We start from the raw sequence: 18,445 nt of genomic DNA on the forward strand, positions 1-18,445 counted from the left end.
ACACACACACACACACACACACACACTTTAAATCAGGGGTCTCAAACTCGCGGCCCGCGGGCCATTTGCGGCCCTCGATACAATATTTTGTGGCCCTCTCCGGCAAAAGCTTCCTTATAGTTCGCTTCAGTGCTCCCAAGTAATCCACCGCATCCCCGCCGCTAAACGAGGGCTGCAGAGCCCCCAAATCGCCCGGGGGGCCATCCGCCGGCATTTCCTCGAAGGGGCAGAGCTTTCAGCTTCAGCTCTGCCTCTCCTGATGTCAATCGCCGCCTCTCCCCGCCCCTCTCTGTGAAGGAAGAGTAAGAGGGGCGGGCAGAGGCGGCAATGCACCGCGATTGTGAAATTCCTTATGCGGCCCAGCCTCATCCTGACTTTGCCTCCTGCGGCCCCCAGGTAAATTGAGTTTGAGACCCCTGCTTTAAAGGGATACTGTAGGGGGGTCGGGGGAAAATGAGTTGAAGTTACCCGGGGCTTCTAATGGTCCTCCACAGACGTCCTGTGCCCGTGCAGCCACTCACCGATGCTCTGGCCCTGCCTCCGGTTCACTTCTGGAATTTCAGACTTTAAAGTCAGAAAACCACTGCGCCTGCGTTTCCATGTCCTCAATCCCGCTGAAGTCACCAGGAGCGTACTGCGTAGACGCAGACCATACTGGGCCTGCGCAGTATGCTCCTGGTGACATCAGCGGGATCGAGGACACGGCAATGCAGGTGCAGTGGTTTTCAGACTTTAAAGTCTGAAATTCCAGAAGTGAACCAGAGGCGGGGCCGTAGCATCGGTGAGTGGCTACGCGGGCACAGGACGTCTGTGGAGGACCATTAGAAGCCCCGGGTAACTTCAACTCATTTTCCCCCGACCCCCCTACAGTATCCCTTTAAATGTACTTTTTTAATAGTAGTAGTAAACATAAAAATAAAAAATAGTATCACTATACATCCCTTCTTAGTATAAGATTACACTGATTAGCAAAACTTAGTATTTTTCCGTCACCTCAGACAAAGGAAAGTATCTCCCACTTGTCAGTTCAATCTTCACAAGTTTCCATAAATACTTCATTGTCACAAAGGGAAAAAATCAGTTTGTTCTCCAAGCTTCTGTGCCAAATGTGTGGACGCTTGTTCCTGATACTGTTCCACACACAATATTAAATGTTAATTAGCTGCTGCCACACGTTTCAGCTCCAATTTCCACTGATTGAATGTAAATGAGAAGTGTGTAAGTTTTATTCTGTGCAGGGCATGGGGAAAAAGCAGAGTCTGACTAGAGCTCATGCTGTGCTTTGAACATTTTTGTACTGTTTAATGCTGACAGAGAAGATCAGTCATTGACCGCATGGAAGAGAAACTTGCCAGAGGGTTCTTGTTGTATCTTAAAGGTTCAGTCCACCCAGAACTAATTTTTCCTTGGTTGGTGGATGCTGACAGGTTAAAACACCCCTGCGGCTTCTTATGCCTCTTGGAGATTCCTGTAGTGAGATCTGTGCCTAGCCTTGCAGATGCACTCCCCTGACATGGGGGGGTCTCTCTCCCTCTGCAGAAGCTGAACCACATTTTTAACACTGTGAGCTGAAGCAGTAGAAGTGAGACTATGCAACAGAACTTTCATTCTAGAGGAATGCTGCCTCACTGCTGGATTGTCTTAACAGGAAATACTTAAAACTTATGGATGATGGATTCTCTCTTTTATTGATCTTTGTACATAGTTAGACTTGGTAATCCTATGTCTATAGCCGTTGTCTATACTATTACAAAAGATTGTAGCGAAAAGGGGGAAAAAAAAATCAATACATTGCAAAGTACGAATTTAAAAAAATAGAAGAGAGATCAAGAAATGTATGATATTTGCCATGTAATTCATTCATGTTGTTTGAGCCACAATCAGCCTGCACGTCGTCATCTTTACTACTGGCAGACATGACAAAAACTTGACAACACCAACTGCCATTATTTATTACCACACCCACTAACATTGCAATAGGCTACATGGTAGTTTTTTTTATAGATATACATAAGCACAGAGAGAGAAACTGGTTGCTTGGCATTTGGAAACAGCTGTTATTTCCCACAACACAAGGTTCACAGACAGGAAACTGCCAGGACCATGCTCATGACATCACACTGTGGGAGGGGTTTCACCACAATATCAGCCCTACAGTCCCCCTGATGATCCATTTGAGAAAAAGAAAAGATTTCTCATGGAAAAGGGGGTATCAGCTACTGACTGTGATGAAGTTCAATCCTTGGTTACAGTTCCTCTTTAAAGGTGACCTAAACCCAGAATTGAACAAGGCAAATTCTAATAGCAATTAGGTTAATATGTAAATATAAACAGTGCTGCTGGACAAAAATAAATTTTATCAAGCAAGAAATACACTTGGAGCATCAATACCACTTGATTCCTGCTCTCCGTATATTTAGCTGTTGTGCGGGTTAATTAGGATTGATTGTGTGACTGTTGAAGTAAAGGTCCGTACACACGCCTGATGGAAGGCAACGACTGGTTCGTCGTCACCTTCCGGGCGGATCGCTCAGAAACAGCCTTATCAGTCCACCGACAGACTGTACACACGCTGTACTGTCTGCTGAAAACACGTCCAGCAGGAGGTGACGACGGACCCGTCGTAGCCTTTGATCAGGCGTGTGTATGGACCTTAAGAAGAACAATACATCATGCCACACTACATTTCTGAGCATACAGTAAAAATGTGACTACAGATGATGGCAAAGGGCAGTGACCAAGGATACAGCATAGAAATAGTTTGCATATTTGTTTGTGTGGCTGCAGAGTACTGACGACCTCCATCCATATTTAGTTGTGTGCACAAGAAATGGGTGGGAGCTTGTATTAATCATAATACTGGCACAGCCTGCTCTTGACTTGCAGGATGTGTACAGGAGGTGGGATTTCAAGACCCCACTTTCTGAACAGGAACCCAAAATTGAGAAGCAGAGCTACAACGTAGATTTTTAAAGCTGAAATTGCAGTGAAAAAATTGATAGTTGTAATTTTCACTAAATGTGTGCTTTCAGAATTTAACACCTTCAATTTTGGGTTTAATTAGGCTCCTTTCACACTATAACCGCTAATGAGTGCAGCCCACAGCATAGAAAGGTTCCACTTGTGCACATCATCTTGCGGACAACTCACATGTCTGCCATTTATGACCAAATGGTAGACATGCTGCAGTGGAAAGATTGTGCATTTTTGCAGTGTGAAAGGGCTCTTATGCACTTTAGCAAAGTCCAGTTAATTGACAGTAGCAGTTATAGAGTCCAAAAAACGTATTTTCTTTCACAGTTGCAATTGTTTCAGCTAGCTTCACAGGCAAGGAGGCAGATTTGGCTATCATAATGCGTGCACTGCATAAAATGGGCTGTCTGGTCATCTGGGCATTCCCGTTGTTTGCTTTCTATATAATCTACCATGCAGCAATGGAAACCTCTGGTAGTCCCAAATTGCACAACGTTTCCCCAAAGCTTCAAAGAAACAAGCTTGTAATAGTATAACACTGTCTAAAACCACTATTTATTTCTCATAAAATTATCATGAAAAGACTCAAGATAAAACACGTGTATGTTCACTTAAAGGATACCAAATAAGGAACAGAAACGGTGAAGCAGGCATATACTCTTTCCTGGCCTGATGCCTGTGGCTCCCCCCGTTCTCTCTGCCCCCCTGCATTCAGGGGGATTTTTGGACAAGACCATGGCAGCCAAATATGATAGTTCTGTGAGGCCATGCAGGATCTTTAAACAGCAACCTCTAAGTATATTGTTTTCTCTCCTTACCCTGCCTGCCAGAAGCCGCTCCATCATACACCATGCTGTCATCCATCCTCCCACTCTATAGCAACAATATACATTGCTCTGGTATACACCATAGAAATGCGTCCGTACAGCACTCATTTCCTGCAGCGCCACCCAGTATTGAGCTTGTTCCTGACAGGCAACACTAAAGACGCTTTTGCAACCACCTTGAAAATCCTGCTGCAGGCATTTTTAGATACGCCAGCCAGCACCAGGCTTCTATAGGGAATTAGCCTCATGAAGAACAAGGAATCACTTGTACTGTCACCTAGTCCTATTTGCAGGGACACATGCTATTGTTCTCTGCTGAAACAAGCAATAGGGGCCATCTATGTCCAGAATCTAGTGTGGGTACCTCTGGCCCAAAGCCTTGCGGAAAGATCCGGAGTGCTGGTACATCACTGCTGCGTGCATTGCTCCCCTCCTTACTCCACCAGACTCTGTGGAGGGAAACCAAACTGCAGCATGTGTACATGGCTTGCAGGTACATCGTATCTCTTCAGTAGCTAATGTAAAATATATGCTTCTAACCTGGCCATAAATCTTCTGAGCTGCAATGATAGTTGTAACTCTACCAGAACTGTGGCAGGATCCAATACCCTTCAGAATGTAGCACGCCAATTCATGCCGGGTCTCAGGAGTGTAGCGGGGCCCCAGATACACTGGGGTGTGACAGTTCAGATAAGAGACCGCAAGCGTTAAAGTTTTGTAAAAGTCAGGCTCCTGCCTAGTTTATTAAAGCAAAAAGTAATTGTTGGTAAACAAAACACTGCAATAAGGCAAAACAAAACAATGGCTCGGCTAAGCAACTATCTCACTGTAACTTCCCTAACTCCATATACAGCAGTACAGCAGGTGATAGTCCATTCAAAATAGGCAACTTACTTAACAGTCTGTAGTAAAAGTTCCTTTTTCCCCAAGCCTCTGGGAAGTGCTCTGTTCCTTCCAGTCTGTAGGAACTCTCTGAGCTACTTCCTGGTCAGCAAAGCTCATCTTTATTCATGAGCTCACCAAACCCTGCACATGGGGTAATACCTGGACTGGGCCAGGTGGGCAGGGAACCCTCCCACTCTTCCTCTGACCAGCTCCAGGACCCTTCAGCCAGCTCTTATAAGAGCTGAATCAACACAGAACCAACTGTGTTTTTTTTTCCTGGAGCTTTATCTAGCAAGGCACCTGAAACAAGGTGCGACATAGACCCCATCCAACAACAGTTTTTTTTTTTAACACACATGACACCCTGTCACAGGAGGAACAGATTTTTAGTATAGTGGTGTCTTTACAGACAGAATGATCTTACCCTGTAAAGAAGACTGAAGCGAGGTTTTAAAGGACAACTGTAGGGAGGCTGCCATGTTTTTTTTCCTTTTGTGCAATACTAGTTGCCAGGCTTTCCTGCTGATCCTCCGTCTCTAATACTTTTAGCCATAGACCCTGAACAAGCATGCAGCAGATCAGGTGTTTCCTACTTTAATATCGGAACTGACAAGATTAGCTGCATGCTGGTTTCTGGTGTTAATCAGACACTACTGCATCCACATAGATCAGCAGGGCTGCCAGGCAACTGGTATTGCACAAAAGGAAAAAAAACATGGCAGCCTCCCTACAGTTGTCCTTTAAGCATTTTGTTTTGGAAGGGGTAAATGTGTTCATACTAATAAAGGCAAAAAGGCATTATGAAACAAGACATTTTCTGATGGTAACTTCAACATTCATCCTTTAAAAATAAATCTTTCTAGAGTTTTTGCTGCACAAATCAAAATGGCCGCAGGCAGGCCAAGTGAAAATGTTAGAAAAATAAATCTCATCTGCAGATTGACAGTAGTTAAATGGAAATATTGATGTGTACAGCGTCCGATCAGATTGTCGGCATTAATGTTTCTGTGTTGATTATTTTCAGATGATCACAGTAGAGTGAAACTGAGGCCTATTCCTGGCAAAGATTCAAAGCACAGCGATTATATTAACGCCAATTACGTGGATGTAAGTTGTCTTCATACAGATAAGGCTGCCTTCACCGATTACGAATTATACAGATAAAAACTCACATTTTTCCCCCTCTCATGTTATATTGCTACAGCTGTTTCTTCATATTTAAATTTGTATCAAAAGGCAGTTCATATTCCATGTTCAGTCCAGAAAAGTTATTTGCTTTCCTTCGCCTTTAATAATTAATTTGTTTGCCAGAGGGTGGTTTTTCATCTTGTGTTTGCTCATCTTTGAAGGGTTACAACAAAGCCAAGGCCTACATCGCTGCCCAGGGACCTTTAAAGTCGACTTTTGAAGACTTCTGGAGGATGATCTGGGAGCAAAACACTGGAATCATTGTTATGATAACCAATCTAGTGGAAAAGGGGAGAGTAAGTAGCGCTTGCCTTTCTAAGCGGTTTCCTTCTTGTCTGCTGATGTTAATCTGAGTTGTGGAGTTATGAAGCCATGAAAAAGTTAATAATTTATAGCTGGTCTGTGTTGATTTAGTTCCCTTGGCTCAGATGTGCGCCTCGTATAAACACAAGTGTTTATTGAAGACTCTATATTGATTCTCTTACATAATTACTCCACCCACACCTAGAAACTTAAATAGGGACTTCAAGGGTCTTTTGTAAAACAAGTACTATTTTGCTCTCTCCCTTATTTTTTTTCCAAATTATTGGGAGTTTAAAAATCAAATGAAAAAGTAGTAAAGAGATAGAGTAGTTAAGTAACCCGAGGTGGTTTTTTGAGGGGCATATGGGACACAGAGGCATGTTCTCTGCCTCATGACATAATAATTATATAATAACATATAATTGTATAATGACATAATAATGTCTCTGTGCCCCCCCCCCCCCACTACCATGCTATAGCCCCCCAAGATTAGCTGCAATGTGTCGCTATCTCAGAGGTAAACATGTGGGAGAGGGATACTCTGCTCAAAATAGCTGCCAGGGGTGTTCCTGCAGGGCTTTCAGAGCTGCCATTGGGCAGGTCTCTCTCCCTGGCCATGCCCCCTGCTGCTCCCCCGCCTCCCTGCACACTGTGAATGAGAGAATTAATCTCTCATTCCAGCGTTGTGACCCAGAGGTCACAAAAGTGAAAGTGGGCCATTGCGGCTCACAGGAGCGATGGGGATCGGCGGTTTTGGAGGCGACCTGATCCGCTCAGTCCCCCGGATCAGGTAGCCTATTTTTTTTTTTTTCATTTCATGAGCCCACCTCGGTCTCCTTTTTAAAATTTTAACATAGCATTTCCAAATAAAAACATATGCATTTATTTATATTTGTACAAAAGTACAGAGTTGTGTACTAAAAGTCTGTTTTCTCATGTCTTAATAACTTTATCAGTTCTCTTGCTACCGGACGACACCACCATAGCAGCTCTGCATCTTCCTCTGCAAATGTGTTGGGGACAGCTGCTGGCTGTAGGAGTAGCACTCCATCCACCATAACATCCACCTCTCAGTTGCAGTCATGCGACTCCTCTCCTCAGCTGGAGTGACATGACTTCTCACCTCAGCCACATTTATGTGACATCTCCTTCCCTCAGCTGACAGCATGCATAAATGCCATTATCAAAGCAGCTCCATTTTGTGCAGCACGAAATGGAGCTGCTTTCATAATGGTATTTATACAGAACACAATTTTAAAGATCAGAATCAGAAATGGTTTTAATCGCCAAGCACGACCCAAATCGTGCCCGGAATTGGGGTGGACACAGAAGAATGTAAACACAGCTTGGGATGGAGACAATTGTTATGACAATTGTTGACAGTAAGGTAGCCATAAACAACAAAGTAAAAACAACAGACTAAAACAATCAATCAAAAATATAGATGTTACTCATTTCCTGTCAGGGTTGGCAATGGGGAAAATTATTTTGGGATTTTAAACACTGACAACAATAAAAGCTCAAAGCAGGCTCTAGTCTGCCCACTTTCCCAACCATCAAAAAAAATAAAAAAAATGTTAGGGTTTTGCTTTAATAATTCTAGAGGTAATTTCATGTGTGAAAGAAAAACTTGGATACTTAACTAAATAGTTACAAGCCTCTGGATGGTTCAGAGGCTTCACAGATCCTCAAGCCCACCGTTGCTGTCTAGGATCCTCTTTTTCTTCTGTTCACGCCTGGAGGAAAAACCAATGCACGAGTAGCTTTGTTCTACTAGGCATGCATGGACCAAACTCGCACATGGCCAGTGCGGATCCACTTGTACAAAGCAGGAACATGGCTACAAGAAAAATGGCTCCACAAGACCTTCTCGGTTATGTTTAAAGGGGCCCAGCGCTGGAACGATGGAGTGTTAAAGGGTCCGGGCAAATCTCTGGACTATCCAGAGGGTTCCCACTGCTAAGGTAAGTATGTAATCTGCCCCCCTTTTTCACTTCAGGTATCCTTTAATGTGATATTCAGCTCTAGCTTTATCTTTTCAGAGGAAATGTGATCAATACTGGCCAACAGAAAACAGCGAGGAGTATGGGAACATCATAGTGACGCTGAAGAGCACACGGGTGTACGCCTGCTACACAGTGCGCAGATTCACCATCAGGAATGTAAAGATGAAGAAGGTAAATCATTTATATATTAGCATTTTGTAATTGGCAAACTATTTTTGTCTGCTGTAAACTGTTAAAAATCAAAAGAAATCATTGAATATACACAGTATAACTTTGTCACTTGTTCTAAGTGTAACACTTTAGCACTGCACAGAGACAACTTTAGTGTGATAACACAAATGTATATTTTGTATTCCCAGTTAGAGACTTTTCATTGTCTTGCTTGCTGTTTTTAGTCAGGCAGCACTGAGAGGAGAGACTTGATTTCTTGTATAAGAGGAAGTTGTATGTGGGAGTGGTTAGTGTCTGCTTCCTCAGACAAACATCCTGTAGAGCAGGGGTGCCCATATTCCGCAATCTACCGGTAGATCACAAAGGACTTCGTAGGAGATCCCGACCTCACTACATTTTCCATTCTGTATATATAAGTGTGCTCCTAAAATTGTAAATAGGTAGATCATTTTGACTTGCTAATTTTTTAATGTAGCTCACAAGTCGAAAAAGTGTGGGCACCTCTGCTGTAGAGCATGATAAAGCCTTGTACACATGCTAGATTGTTCTTGGCCGGTCAGAGCTTCCCCTGCTGAGAATCTAATGTGCATACAGCAGCCCCATCCTCTTTGATGCGCTGGTGGGTAATCCGCCTGGCAAATAATTTTGGCCAAGGGTATTGTTCTCCTACTCACCCTGTCTGCTCCATGCCACTCAGTTGTGCACCATTTGTCGACCTTCCTTCATAGAAGCAGAACATGTCGCTAGACTGTGCATGTTTACAGGAGTAGGCCCCTAACCTGTCATCCTGAAGAGTCCTGATCCCTGTGGGGTACAGAAATTTACTAGGTGTGGTCCCATTATCCTAGGTGTCCAATTACTACAGAACAATGAAACTGATTGTGGTAGCACAATGGAACCCGATCCAATCTACATTTACTCCAAAGTTTTCTCCTAAGAGATAATTTTTATCTAGTGGACAGAGAAGAATCTGACAGTGACTGTTCACCTTTTGTAAAATGGTTCATCACGAGAGCAATGCCCAAGCAGTGCTGCCACTAAATCTTTACCGGTCAATGAATCTTGCAACCCACATGGGGCCATAAGCATTTCACTTTTTCAGCTATGTTTTCTCCTACGAGATAATTTTTCATCTCCTGTTTAAACCAACTTTTCAGCACTCAGCAACTGAAAAAGTACCAAAAAGTAGATGGAAAAGTCCTGCCACAATGATTTTAAGCATTTTCTTGCTTGTTGGTGGCTTAAAGGCATTTTATTGATAAGATGTGAAATATCACCAAGGAGAAAACTTGAATGAAAATGAATCAGATCGGGGCCAATGCATGTTGCAACTTTTTCTCTTTTTTTCCAATTTAGGTTTAATGACTACATTTTCTGGTACTTTATTTATTTTTTATTTATTTTACATTTTTACTTGTTTATCAAGCTGTTAGCACACACCTGTAACTTTGTAAATTACATATATTTTGTTGTTATTGACAATACAGGGACACAAGGGAAATCCAAAGGGGCGTCACAATGAGAGGACTGTTATTCAGTATCACTACACTCAGTGGCCAGACATGGGTGTCCCAGAATATGCACTGCCAGTCCTGACCTTTGTCCGGAGATCATCAGCAGTGCAGCAGCCAGATATGGGACCAGTGCTTGTACACTGCAGGTAAGTTAATGTGTGTTGCTGATAAGATAAATCCTATACATTCTCATAAAGTTTAGAACACTGTAGAAAGTTGGAATTTAAAGCAAATCTCTTGGAAAATGTTATTTTCTTTTTCAAACGTGTAAAAGTAATATACATTTGTGTAATGCTAACATTTTCCAAAGCCTGTTACAAATTGTATTGAACAAAATTTCAAGTCATAGTCTAATGCTAAGATACCAGTATGTTTTGGGGAGTAAACCTGAGTGGCAAGAGGGAACCCATGTAAACAAGAAGTGTATAAACTCTGGCACAGTCTGGGCCCTAGATACCTGAAGGACTTGTTGCAACTGTACCATCTCCCACACACACACGCATGCGTGCTTTAAAAATGTTATTGTATACTCTAATCTATTTAAAGGTATGATCTAGATGCAAGTACTGAAGGAACACAGATTAATGCAAAATCATAAACTACATATTCTGAGGTATATTTTTACAACCTTATAATACTATAATAGAACATATCCCCTGACAGGGATTATGCCCCATAGAGATGAATATAACATAACTTTTAAGAAGTATGACAGAATGTGGACAAGGGGCTGTGGTACACGAGATACTGGCTAGGGTGCCATATGAAAACAGAGTGTATGAGTCTAGTGAAAAGGTCCGAGTAGACTATAAACAGAGTAATGGGGGCTCCAGAGGACTATGCGAGTCCCCAGTTAGGTAGTACCCATACTTCGTGAAGGTTCAAAAGTAACAGCAAACAAACATATAAACACCCTCCACCCACCAAATCCCCAGAAAATTTAAAAAAGTGCATGAATATGCTAGTAACGCTCAAACACTCTGTTTTCATATGGGCACCCTAGCCAATATCTTGTGTACCGCTAGACATCGTTATATGCATTTGCCCCTTGTCCGCATTTTATAATACTTATTAAATGTTAAGTGTCTATTTGGCATAATCCCTGTCTTGGGATACGTTCTCTCAATGTATATTCCCCTGACACTGACACCCTTTGGACCTAGTGTGGTACTTATATTATGCCAGCCAACTATCTCAAATCACAAAAGCCTGCTATTATGCATTAATACTGCACAAGAGCCTAAATACGTAAGATGCAATATCAATACAAAAGCACTTAAAGGGCACAAATATGTAACCCTGATGTGGTCCGTGTGTCTTACGATGAAAGCACACCTGACCCAAGGCAAAGGTACCTGAAGTAAGAACAGAGGTACCTCTGTGTACTGACCATTTTTCTCCTTTACTCTTGTTCCTTAAACACGCATTGAAAAATCTGACTTTCAGCTTAAAGTGTACCTAACGTGACATGATAAGATGAACTTGTGTATGTACAGTGGCAAACATACAAATAACTAGGCTGAGTTCCTTTTTTTCTGGCTGTTGGAGAATTCAAGTAAACAAGTGACAGTTTCTCTGCAGTCAGACCTAGTCCGACTATCGGTTGATGCTCACTGATGAGGAAATACTGCCGTGAAACTCTTTCCTGGCAGAAAACAGTTTCTGAGTGCAGGGGATAGATAAAAAGGCTAATATTTCTTTATATTGTAGCTCTGGGACAATTGAAAGATGTTGTCATGCAGCTGAGTCAATAAAACATTTAGCCTACTTTTAGAGGTTTTAAACGGAAAATAAAGCTTGAGATTAAAAAAAAAGTCATTTTTAGTAGTAGGAAGATAGAAGCAATTGTCTAGTTTTACTGATTTGGGCTATTTTGCTGGGGGACATGTTGTAGATTGTGTATATTGTTTGTTACCACTGCACTCTGGGTGTTATACTCCTAACAAAGCCCTTCTGGGTGTTGAGTGGGGAGTGCTTGTCACTGTATATATATATATATGAATTCGGTCTGTTGTATGTGAATCCGAGCAAATGGGTGCGACCCCCCCCCCTCTTTTAGTGTGTGTATGTTGAGAGGTCTTGGGCAGCTTGTTAAACTTTACAGCTGCCTCTATATTGGTCAACCTCTCTCATATATCACACTTGAACTGTTTATCATTGGGGAATAGCGACCCTTACAGGGGTGGTAGAGGATTAACCAGGACCTTCCTTTGTATCCTCCCATTAATAGTAGTGATTTTTGTGACAAATTGGAAAACTATTTAGTCCCTTTTTAGACGTTCCAATAAAGTTATTAGCTTTAAATTGTACTAATAGGCTTGTCCAATCGGACCTATGTTTCTGTCCAGTCTATTTTCCCTTAAGGAAACAAGTCACATTTTCAGACAGGAAGAGGCAGGCTTGCTGTGATGTTCTCTCCTATCCCCCTCCATTGCCTCCCCTTAAGAGGGAGGAATGGGAGGGTGATAGGAGGGAACATTGCATCATGCCTGCTTTTTCCTGTCTGAAATTTTGATTTTAGCCAAAAGTAAATTTTTTCAAGAAATGATAACAGGGATCAAGGAGAGGAAAGGACAATGCACAGAAGTAGGTGGATCCAGCATAATCATACCACTGTTGCTTACCTTAGGCAACTTTGTCTATGGTCAGGTATGCCTAAAATGTATCTTTAAAAGCAGCCTCAGTGCTACATAACTGAAAAGAGCCTCTCTGGAAAAAAAAATGAATAAAAGTTGAGAACTTTTGAAGACTAGCATGCTCACAGAGGTGTAAATTAAAATGTAACTTCAGCTGAATGCCTGATCCAGCGACACTTAGAAAATTTCCTTCTAACTTTTATATTGTTGAAGAGCTCCTTATGCTACTTTATTTTAACTTGTATAATTTATTTGAGACGTAATACATTCAAATCCCTTGTAAAGGATTTCATCTGTGTGATTGTTTTGCTCAGGGTTGGCGAATAGCGCAACACCCCTGAAAGCTGGTGACCTCTCATGACTGGCTTAATTTATTGGCATCATTTATACAGCTAGCGCAGTTTCTGTCTACTTGAGTCAGACGTTATGTAAAATAACCCCAAGTCCTTTATGACCGCTTCTAATTTTCAAACTCTTATCATTTTGGCTGGATGGAATCTGTGCTGAGCATCTTTGTCATATGAATGCATTACGTTTTGTTTGTAACTGCCCCTGCTTTCTACCCTGCAGTGCCGGAGTTGGGAGGACGGGAACATACATTGTGATTGACAGCATGCTCCAGCAGATTAAAGACAAGAGCACAGTCAATGTTCTGGGCTTTCTGAAGCACATCAGAACACAGCGGAACTACCTCGTCCAGACAGAGGTACCAATGCTTTTCATCTTTTCTCTCCTAATTGGGCTTATAATGCCGCACAAGCTGAGATGAACAGCAGAGATGCTTCAGCATTTGTTTAGAGAGGTGGGTGTTACACAGCTGGTAAGCAAGTGGGTTTGCCATCACAAGAAGATAACGAGTACGATTGTCGAGTGGGATGGAGCGCTGCTTTCATTGTCTACTAAACTAAAAACACCATGTACTTACATCATTTTACATAAATGTGAGTTATGCCCTTCCCAATAAAAGTGTTAAAGATAATGTTCTGAATACTTACATGTGAATTTTCATCCCCCGGGAGTCCTTTACTCCTCCTTACATTGTTACAGTGATAGTTGGTTTTCTGAAAGTTCCTTCCATCTCACTCCAGTTCTCTGAAGCTGAGCCAGAGTAACCAATAAGTTCTTGGTTACCTTTGCCACCAAGACATTTTGCCCAGAATGCTCATGGAGCAAGGTCTATGTAGAGCCATGCTTGTCCACCTCTATGCCTCAACACAATGTTTATGAACAAGCCGAGGTATAGCTACAGGAAGGCCACCCCTGAGATATATAACAATAGGTCACTATCCAAAAACAACATTAGGGTTTCGTAGGCCAGTCATGATCTATATAGAATAGATAAAACATAACAATTATTGCAAAAGTTTTAAATAGACAGACTTGTTATAGAGAAAAAGCATCCGTATGTCACATTAGTATATACCCGCATATAAGCGGACCCGCATATAAGCTGACCCCCCAACTTTTACCCCAGAAAGCAGGAAAAAGTTATTGACTCGCATATAAGCCCTCGCATATATGAGGGAGATGCACATGGAAGGGAATTGCTGCACATGGAAGAGGGAGACGCACATGGAAGGGGATTGCTGCACATGGAAGGGGGTTGCTGCACATGGAAGGGGGTTGCTGCACATGGAAGAGGGAGATGCACATGGAAGGGTGTTGCTGCACATGGAAGAGGGAGATGCACATATAAGGGGAAGGGGGTTGCTGCACATAGAAGAGGGTTCAGCACATGGAAGAGGGTGCAGCACATGGAAGGTGAAGGGAGTTGCTGCACATGGAAGAAGGAGACGCACATGGAAGCGGGTTGCTGCACATGGAAGAAGGAGACGCACATGGAAGGGGAAGGACGTTGCTGCACATGGAAGGAGGAGGCGCACATGGAAGGGGAAGGGGGTTGCTGCACATGGAAGAGGGAGATGCCCATGCAATGGAAAGGGGGTGCTGGACATGGAAGAGTGAGATGCACATGGAAGGGGGAGGGAGTTGCCTCCTACCCTCGTGATTTGCAGAGCTTTCTGCAGTGGAGCGTTCACTTACCATGACCCCTGTAATGGTGTTGTTGGTTAGAGGAGTGCCGAGTGCCAGCGTCACATGTCCGGGGCCCCGTTATGCTATCTGCGGGTAGAGGAGAGCTGAGTATCAGCTTCACATGTCCGGGGATTCCCTTCTTCCCTGTGTCTCAAGACGCCACTAGATGGCGTCATAGATATGAGACACAGTGAGAGGGTCAAAGAAGAAGGGAATCTCTGGACACGTGATGCTGACACTCAGCTCTCCTCTACCCGCAGACAGCATTTCGGGGCCCCGGACATCTGACTCGGCACTCCTCTATACCATTACGGGGGATCAGGACTGGACCAGTAAGTGCGGATAGCTCCACTGCGCAAAACTCTTCAAATCACAGGGGGGAGATTCGGGGAGGGATCCGCTCCAGTCGGATACCGCAGGGGGAAAAACACACGTTTTTACATGTACCGCTCCAGCGGAGGGGGCACGTACCGGAGCGAGGGGAAACACTTTAGCATCATGACTCGCATATATGCCGAGACCCCCACTTTTTTGGGGTCAAATATTCGGCATATACGGTATGTACAATGTGCAGCCCAACGCACATTTCGCAGCTGTAGGAGGCCGCTTCGTCAGAGTAATTAAATTGCAATTAAACATTCATCACGGTGGAAATGAAACCAGTATGTCATGAAAGACAAAGGCACATCCTCCAGGATGTTCAAGGGATCCATTTACAAAAGGTAGCCATTTAGGCCACCACAACATCTATAGGTAATAATACGGTCCAGCAACCTGTTACTAGCTATGTACAGCTTAACCTGTCAGTACGGTCGGGAGCACCGGGCTAATGTCCCACACGGTTAAGTAAACGGACGATTGTTTTTGGATCTTGACCTATTTCAACAGAATGTTGCCTAAAAGATCACTCAGAAACCACAGATAAATAGCAAAATAATGTATAAATAACACTGCTCTATGAAACAGTTATCAATAACTAGAACTAAATTTCCAATGGCAAAAGGCCTGACTACCATGGCTGGGTCAGATAATAATGCTTATGATACATGTAACATATATGTTGTATGTATTATGTGAGTTATGGATTGTGCATAATGCCTGCCTGTCTTTGTGTGCTGTGCCTGCAGAGTAAAGAATAATGAATCTTGCCCATTTTTGTAAAATCTACTGCAGTTTTAGTGGGTCACTTAAAGAGAAACCATGACCAAGAATTGAACTTCACCCCAATCAGCAGCTGATGCCCCCTTTTACATGAGAAATCTATTTCACAAACTGGTCATCAGGGGGCTCTGTATGGCTGATATTGTGGTGAAACCCCTCCCACAGGAAACTGTGAGGACCATGGTCCTGGCAGTTTCCTGTCTGTGAATCTCATTGCATTGTGGGAAATGGCTGTTTACAGCTGTTTCCAACTGCCAAAAAAGCAAGCAGCAGCTACTTACAATGACATCACCTGCAAGCAGTAAAAATGTCACCTTGTGATAAATGTTAGAATGTAATTCAGGGAGAGGAAAGATTTTACAATGGGCAAACACTGACTAAATCATTTATACATAACTGTTGTAAAAATGAAACACTTTTTATTACACTATTTTCACTGGAGTTCCTCTTTAAGTTCTCTAGTGGTGTCCAACAGAAATACGGAAGAACAGGAAAAGGATGCGAGAAGCGTTCTGTTGAAAATGGTGCCCATTTCAACAGGACACCGGTGGGCGGGATAGGGAAAGCATTGAATGCACGGGGGTGGAGGTGTTGAGGTTAGGCGCCTGCCTGGGGAGTGAAGGTTAAGCACCACCAGAGTAGGTTAAGGTTAGGCACCATGGTGGTGGGGGAGGGGGTGTTAAGGTTAGACAGAGAAATTAATGTTAGGCACCACCAAGGGGGTCTTAGGGTTAGGGAACACGTGGGGGGCTTAAGGTTAGGCATAGGTAGAGGGAGGGTTCTGTGTGAGAGCAGGGTTAGGTCAGATCATAGTAAACTATTTGTAAACATTATCAATATTTTAATATATGAATTTAGTACAATATCTGTCATTTTATAGATATTCTGATATTTCCCAGACCCTTTTCAACTTTTTCACATAACGCAATCATTTGTAAACTGCACACATTTGCCATTGGTATAACAGCAAGTAAGGCGAACATAACTCAGCCTTGACAACAGGTCCTCCTATGTCTATCAAGAGCGTTCAGCTGCTATCGTTTATTCTCAGGAACAATATGTCTTCATTCACGACGCCCTGTTGGAGGCCATTTTGGGAAAAGAGACGGAGGTGTGTTGTAACCAGCTGCACAGTTATGTGAACACCATCTTGACACCTACGGCAGGAGGGAAGACAAGACTGGAGAAACAGTTCAGGGTAATGAGGATGACACACAACGTCATGACGACATGCAGAGACTGTTATTTGTTGCAAAGTGAAATGATTGATATTCTGCAGGTTAAAAACACAATGCAAGTCCCTTATAACATTAACCCTGGGAGTCTATCAACTCCTGTGATTTTTTCCTACACCTTAAGAAAGACTCTGTGTGTAGTACACAGACTTGCTGTCTTCATTAAATATTGAACTGAACCACGGAATAAGAAAACATTCAAGTGCAAATGAAATTTTTGCGTTGCGATGTCTGCTACTGAATACATTCCAACAGTTATCAAAATTCCTTGTGTTTGCTTTACTCGAGCTATACGGATGAGTCTATATGACGCAGAGCCGGAAAAAAAAGGTCCTCCAGCGCCCAAGGCTGAGAGACCAAAGTGTGCCCCTCCATCCCTCCCACTCCAGCCGTCACACACTGATTGCTATTAGACTAAGAGGCGCCCCAGGGCACCCAACCCACCAACACCTTAATCTCTAGTTATCTGGCTTACAGTCACTGCCATGCATCCACTTTTGTTATTTGTCTCAAACACAATAGGGGAATGATAGCTGAGTGAGTTGTGCGCCCCCTCCTACACTGCGCCCTGAGGCTGGAGCCTCTCTCGCCTCTGCTTCGGCCCGACCCTATGTTATATTTGTCATTGACAGTTTTACAGTTCATGTCACTTGACCACTTCGGACAATTGCTCACAAAGTAGATATGTAAGTAAATGACTCCTTTCTGAATCCCGTGGTCCTATTTTTTTTTACCCATTTTGTTATGTTTAGAATTGTATTAAAAAAAAACTCCTTACCTTTTCTGCAGGTTATGGGGTCATACAACCTTTTCCATATGTTTGTCACCATGCTCCAATCTAGGGACATTTTGTCACTGCCTAGTTCTGGCTGGTACTAGCTCCCATAAACTACACACTTTCAACTATGATTGGCCAATCCTTGACCAATTTTATCACCTCCATGTAGTATGAAGATCAACAGATATTGAATACTATGAGCAGATTATGTAGGTAAACCCTCATACTACATGGAGGTGGTAAAATTGGTCTGTTATTTGTCAATCATTATTGAAAGTGTGTACCAGGCTCTACTTTTGATAACATGTGTGAATCAGTCTTTGAAAGCTACGACGGTACAGAAAAATGAAGTCTTAAAGGGAACCTGAACTGAGAGGGATATGGAGGCTGCCATATTTATTTCCTTTTAAACAATACTAGTTGCCTGACAGTCCTGCTGTCTGTTTGGCTTCAGTAGTGTCTTAATCATGCCAGAAACAAGGATAAACGTTTTAGATGCAGAGGATCTGCAGGGATAGCCTGGCAACTGGTATTCCTTAAAGGATACCTGAACTGAAATGTGACATGATGAGATAGACATGTGTATGTACAGTGCCTAGCACACTTATAACTATGCTGTGTTCCTTTTTTGCTTTCTCTGGCTAAAATAGGTAAATATAAGGTATGCAAGTGGCTGACTCAGTCCTGACTCAGACAGGAAGTGACTACAGTGTGACCCTCACTGATAAGAAATT

The 18,445-nt window shown here is 42.8% G+C and overlaps 1 protein-coding gene across 6 annotated transcripts in view; it reads left to right on the forward strand.

The window, feature by feature from the left end:
* The window catches only part of PTPRG (protein tyrosine phosphatase receptor type G), an 831,563-nt gene that overhangs the window by 751,378 nt on the left and 61,740 nt on the right, over window positions 1–18,445 (forward strand). For all 6 annotated transcript variants that reach the window (XM_068253766.1, XM_068253765.1, XM_068253761.1 and 3 more), the window contains 6 exons: window positions 5,710–5,792; window positions 6,035–6,169; window positions 8,219–8,353; window positions 9,841–10,013; window positions 13,074–13,209; window positions 16,750–16,896. In XM_068253766.1, the coding sequence (XP_068109867.1) occupies window positions 5,710–5,792; window positions 6,035–6,169; window positions 8,219–8,353; window positions 9,841–10,013; window positions 13,074–13,209; window positions 16,750–16,896 (809 nt within the window). The remainder of the gene's footprint in view (window positions 1–5,709; window positions 5,793–6,034; window positions 6,170–8,218; window positions 8,354–9,840; window positions 10,014–13,073; window positions 13,210–16,749; window positions 16,897–18,445) is intronic.

Source organism: Hyperolius riggenbachi, chromosome 9 (genome assembly GCF_040937935.1).
Source record: "Hyperolius riggenbachi isolate aHypRig1 chromosome 9, aHypRig1.pri, whole genome shotgun sequence".
Taxonomy (NCBI): Eukaryota; Metazoa; Chordata; class Amphibia; order Anura; family Hyperoliidae; genus Hyperolius; species Hyperolius riggenbachi.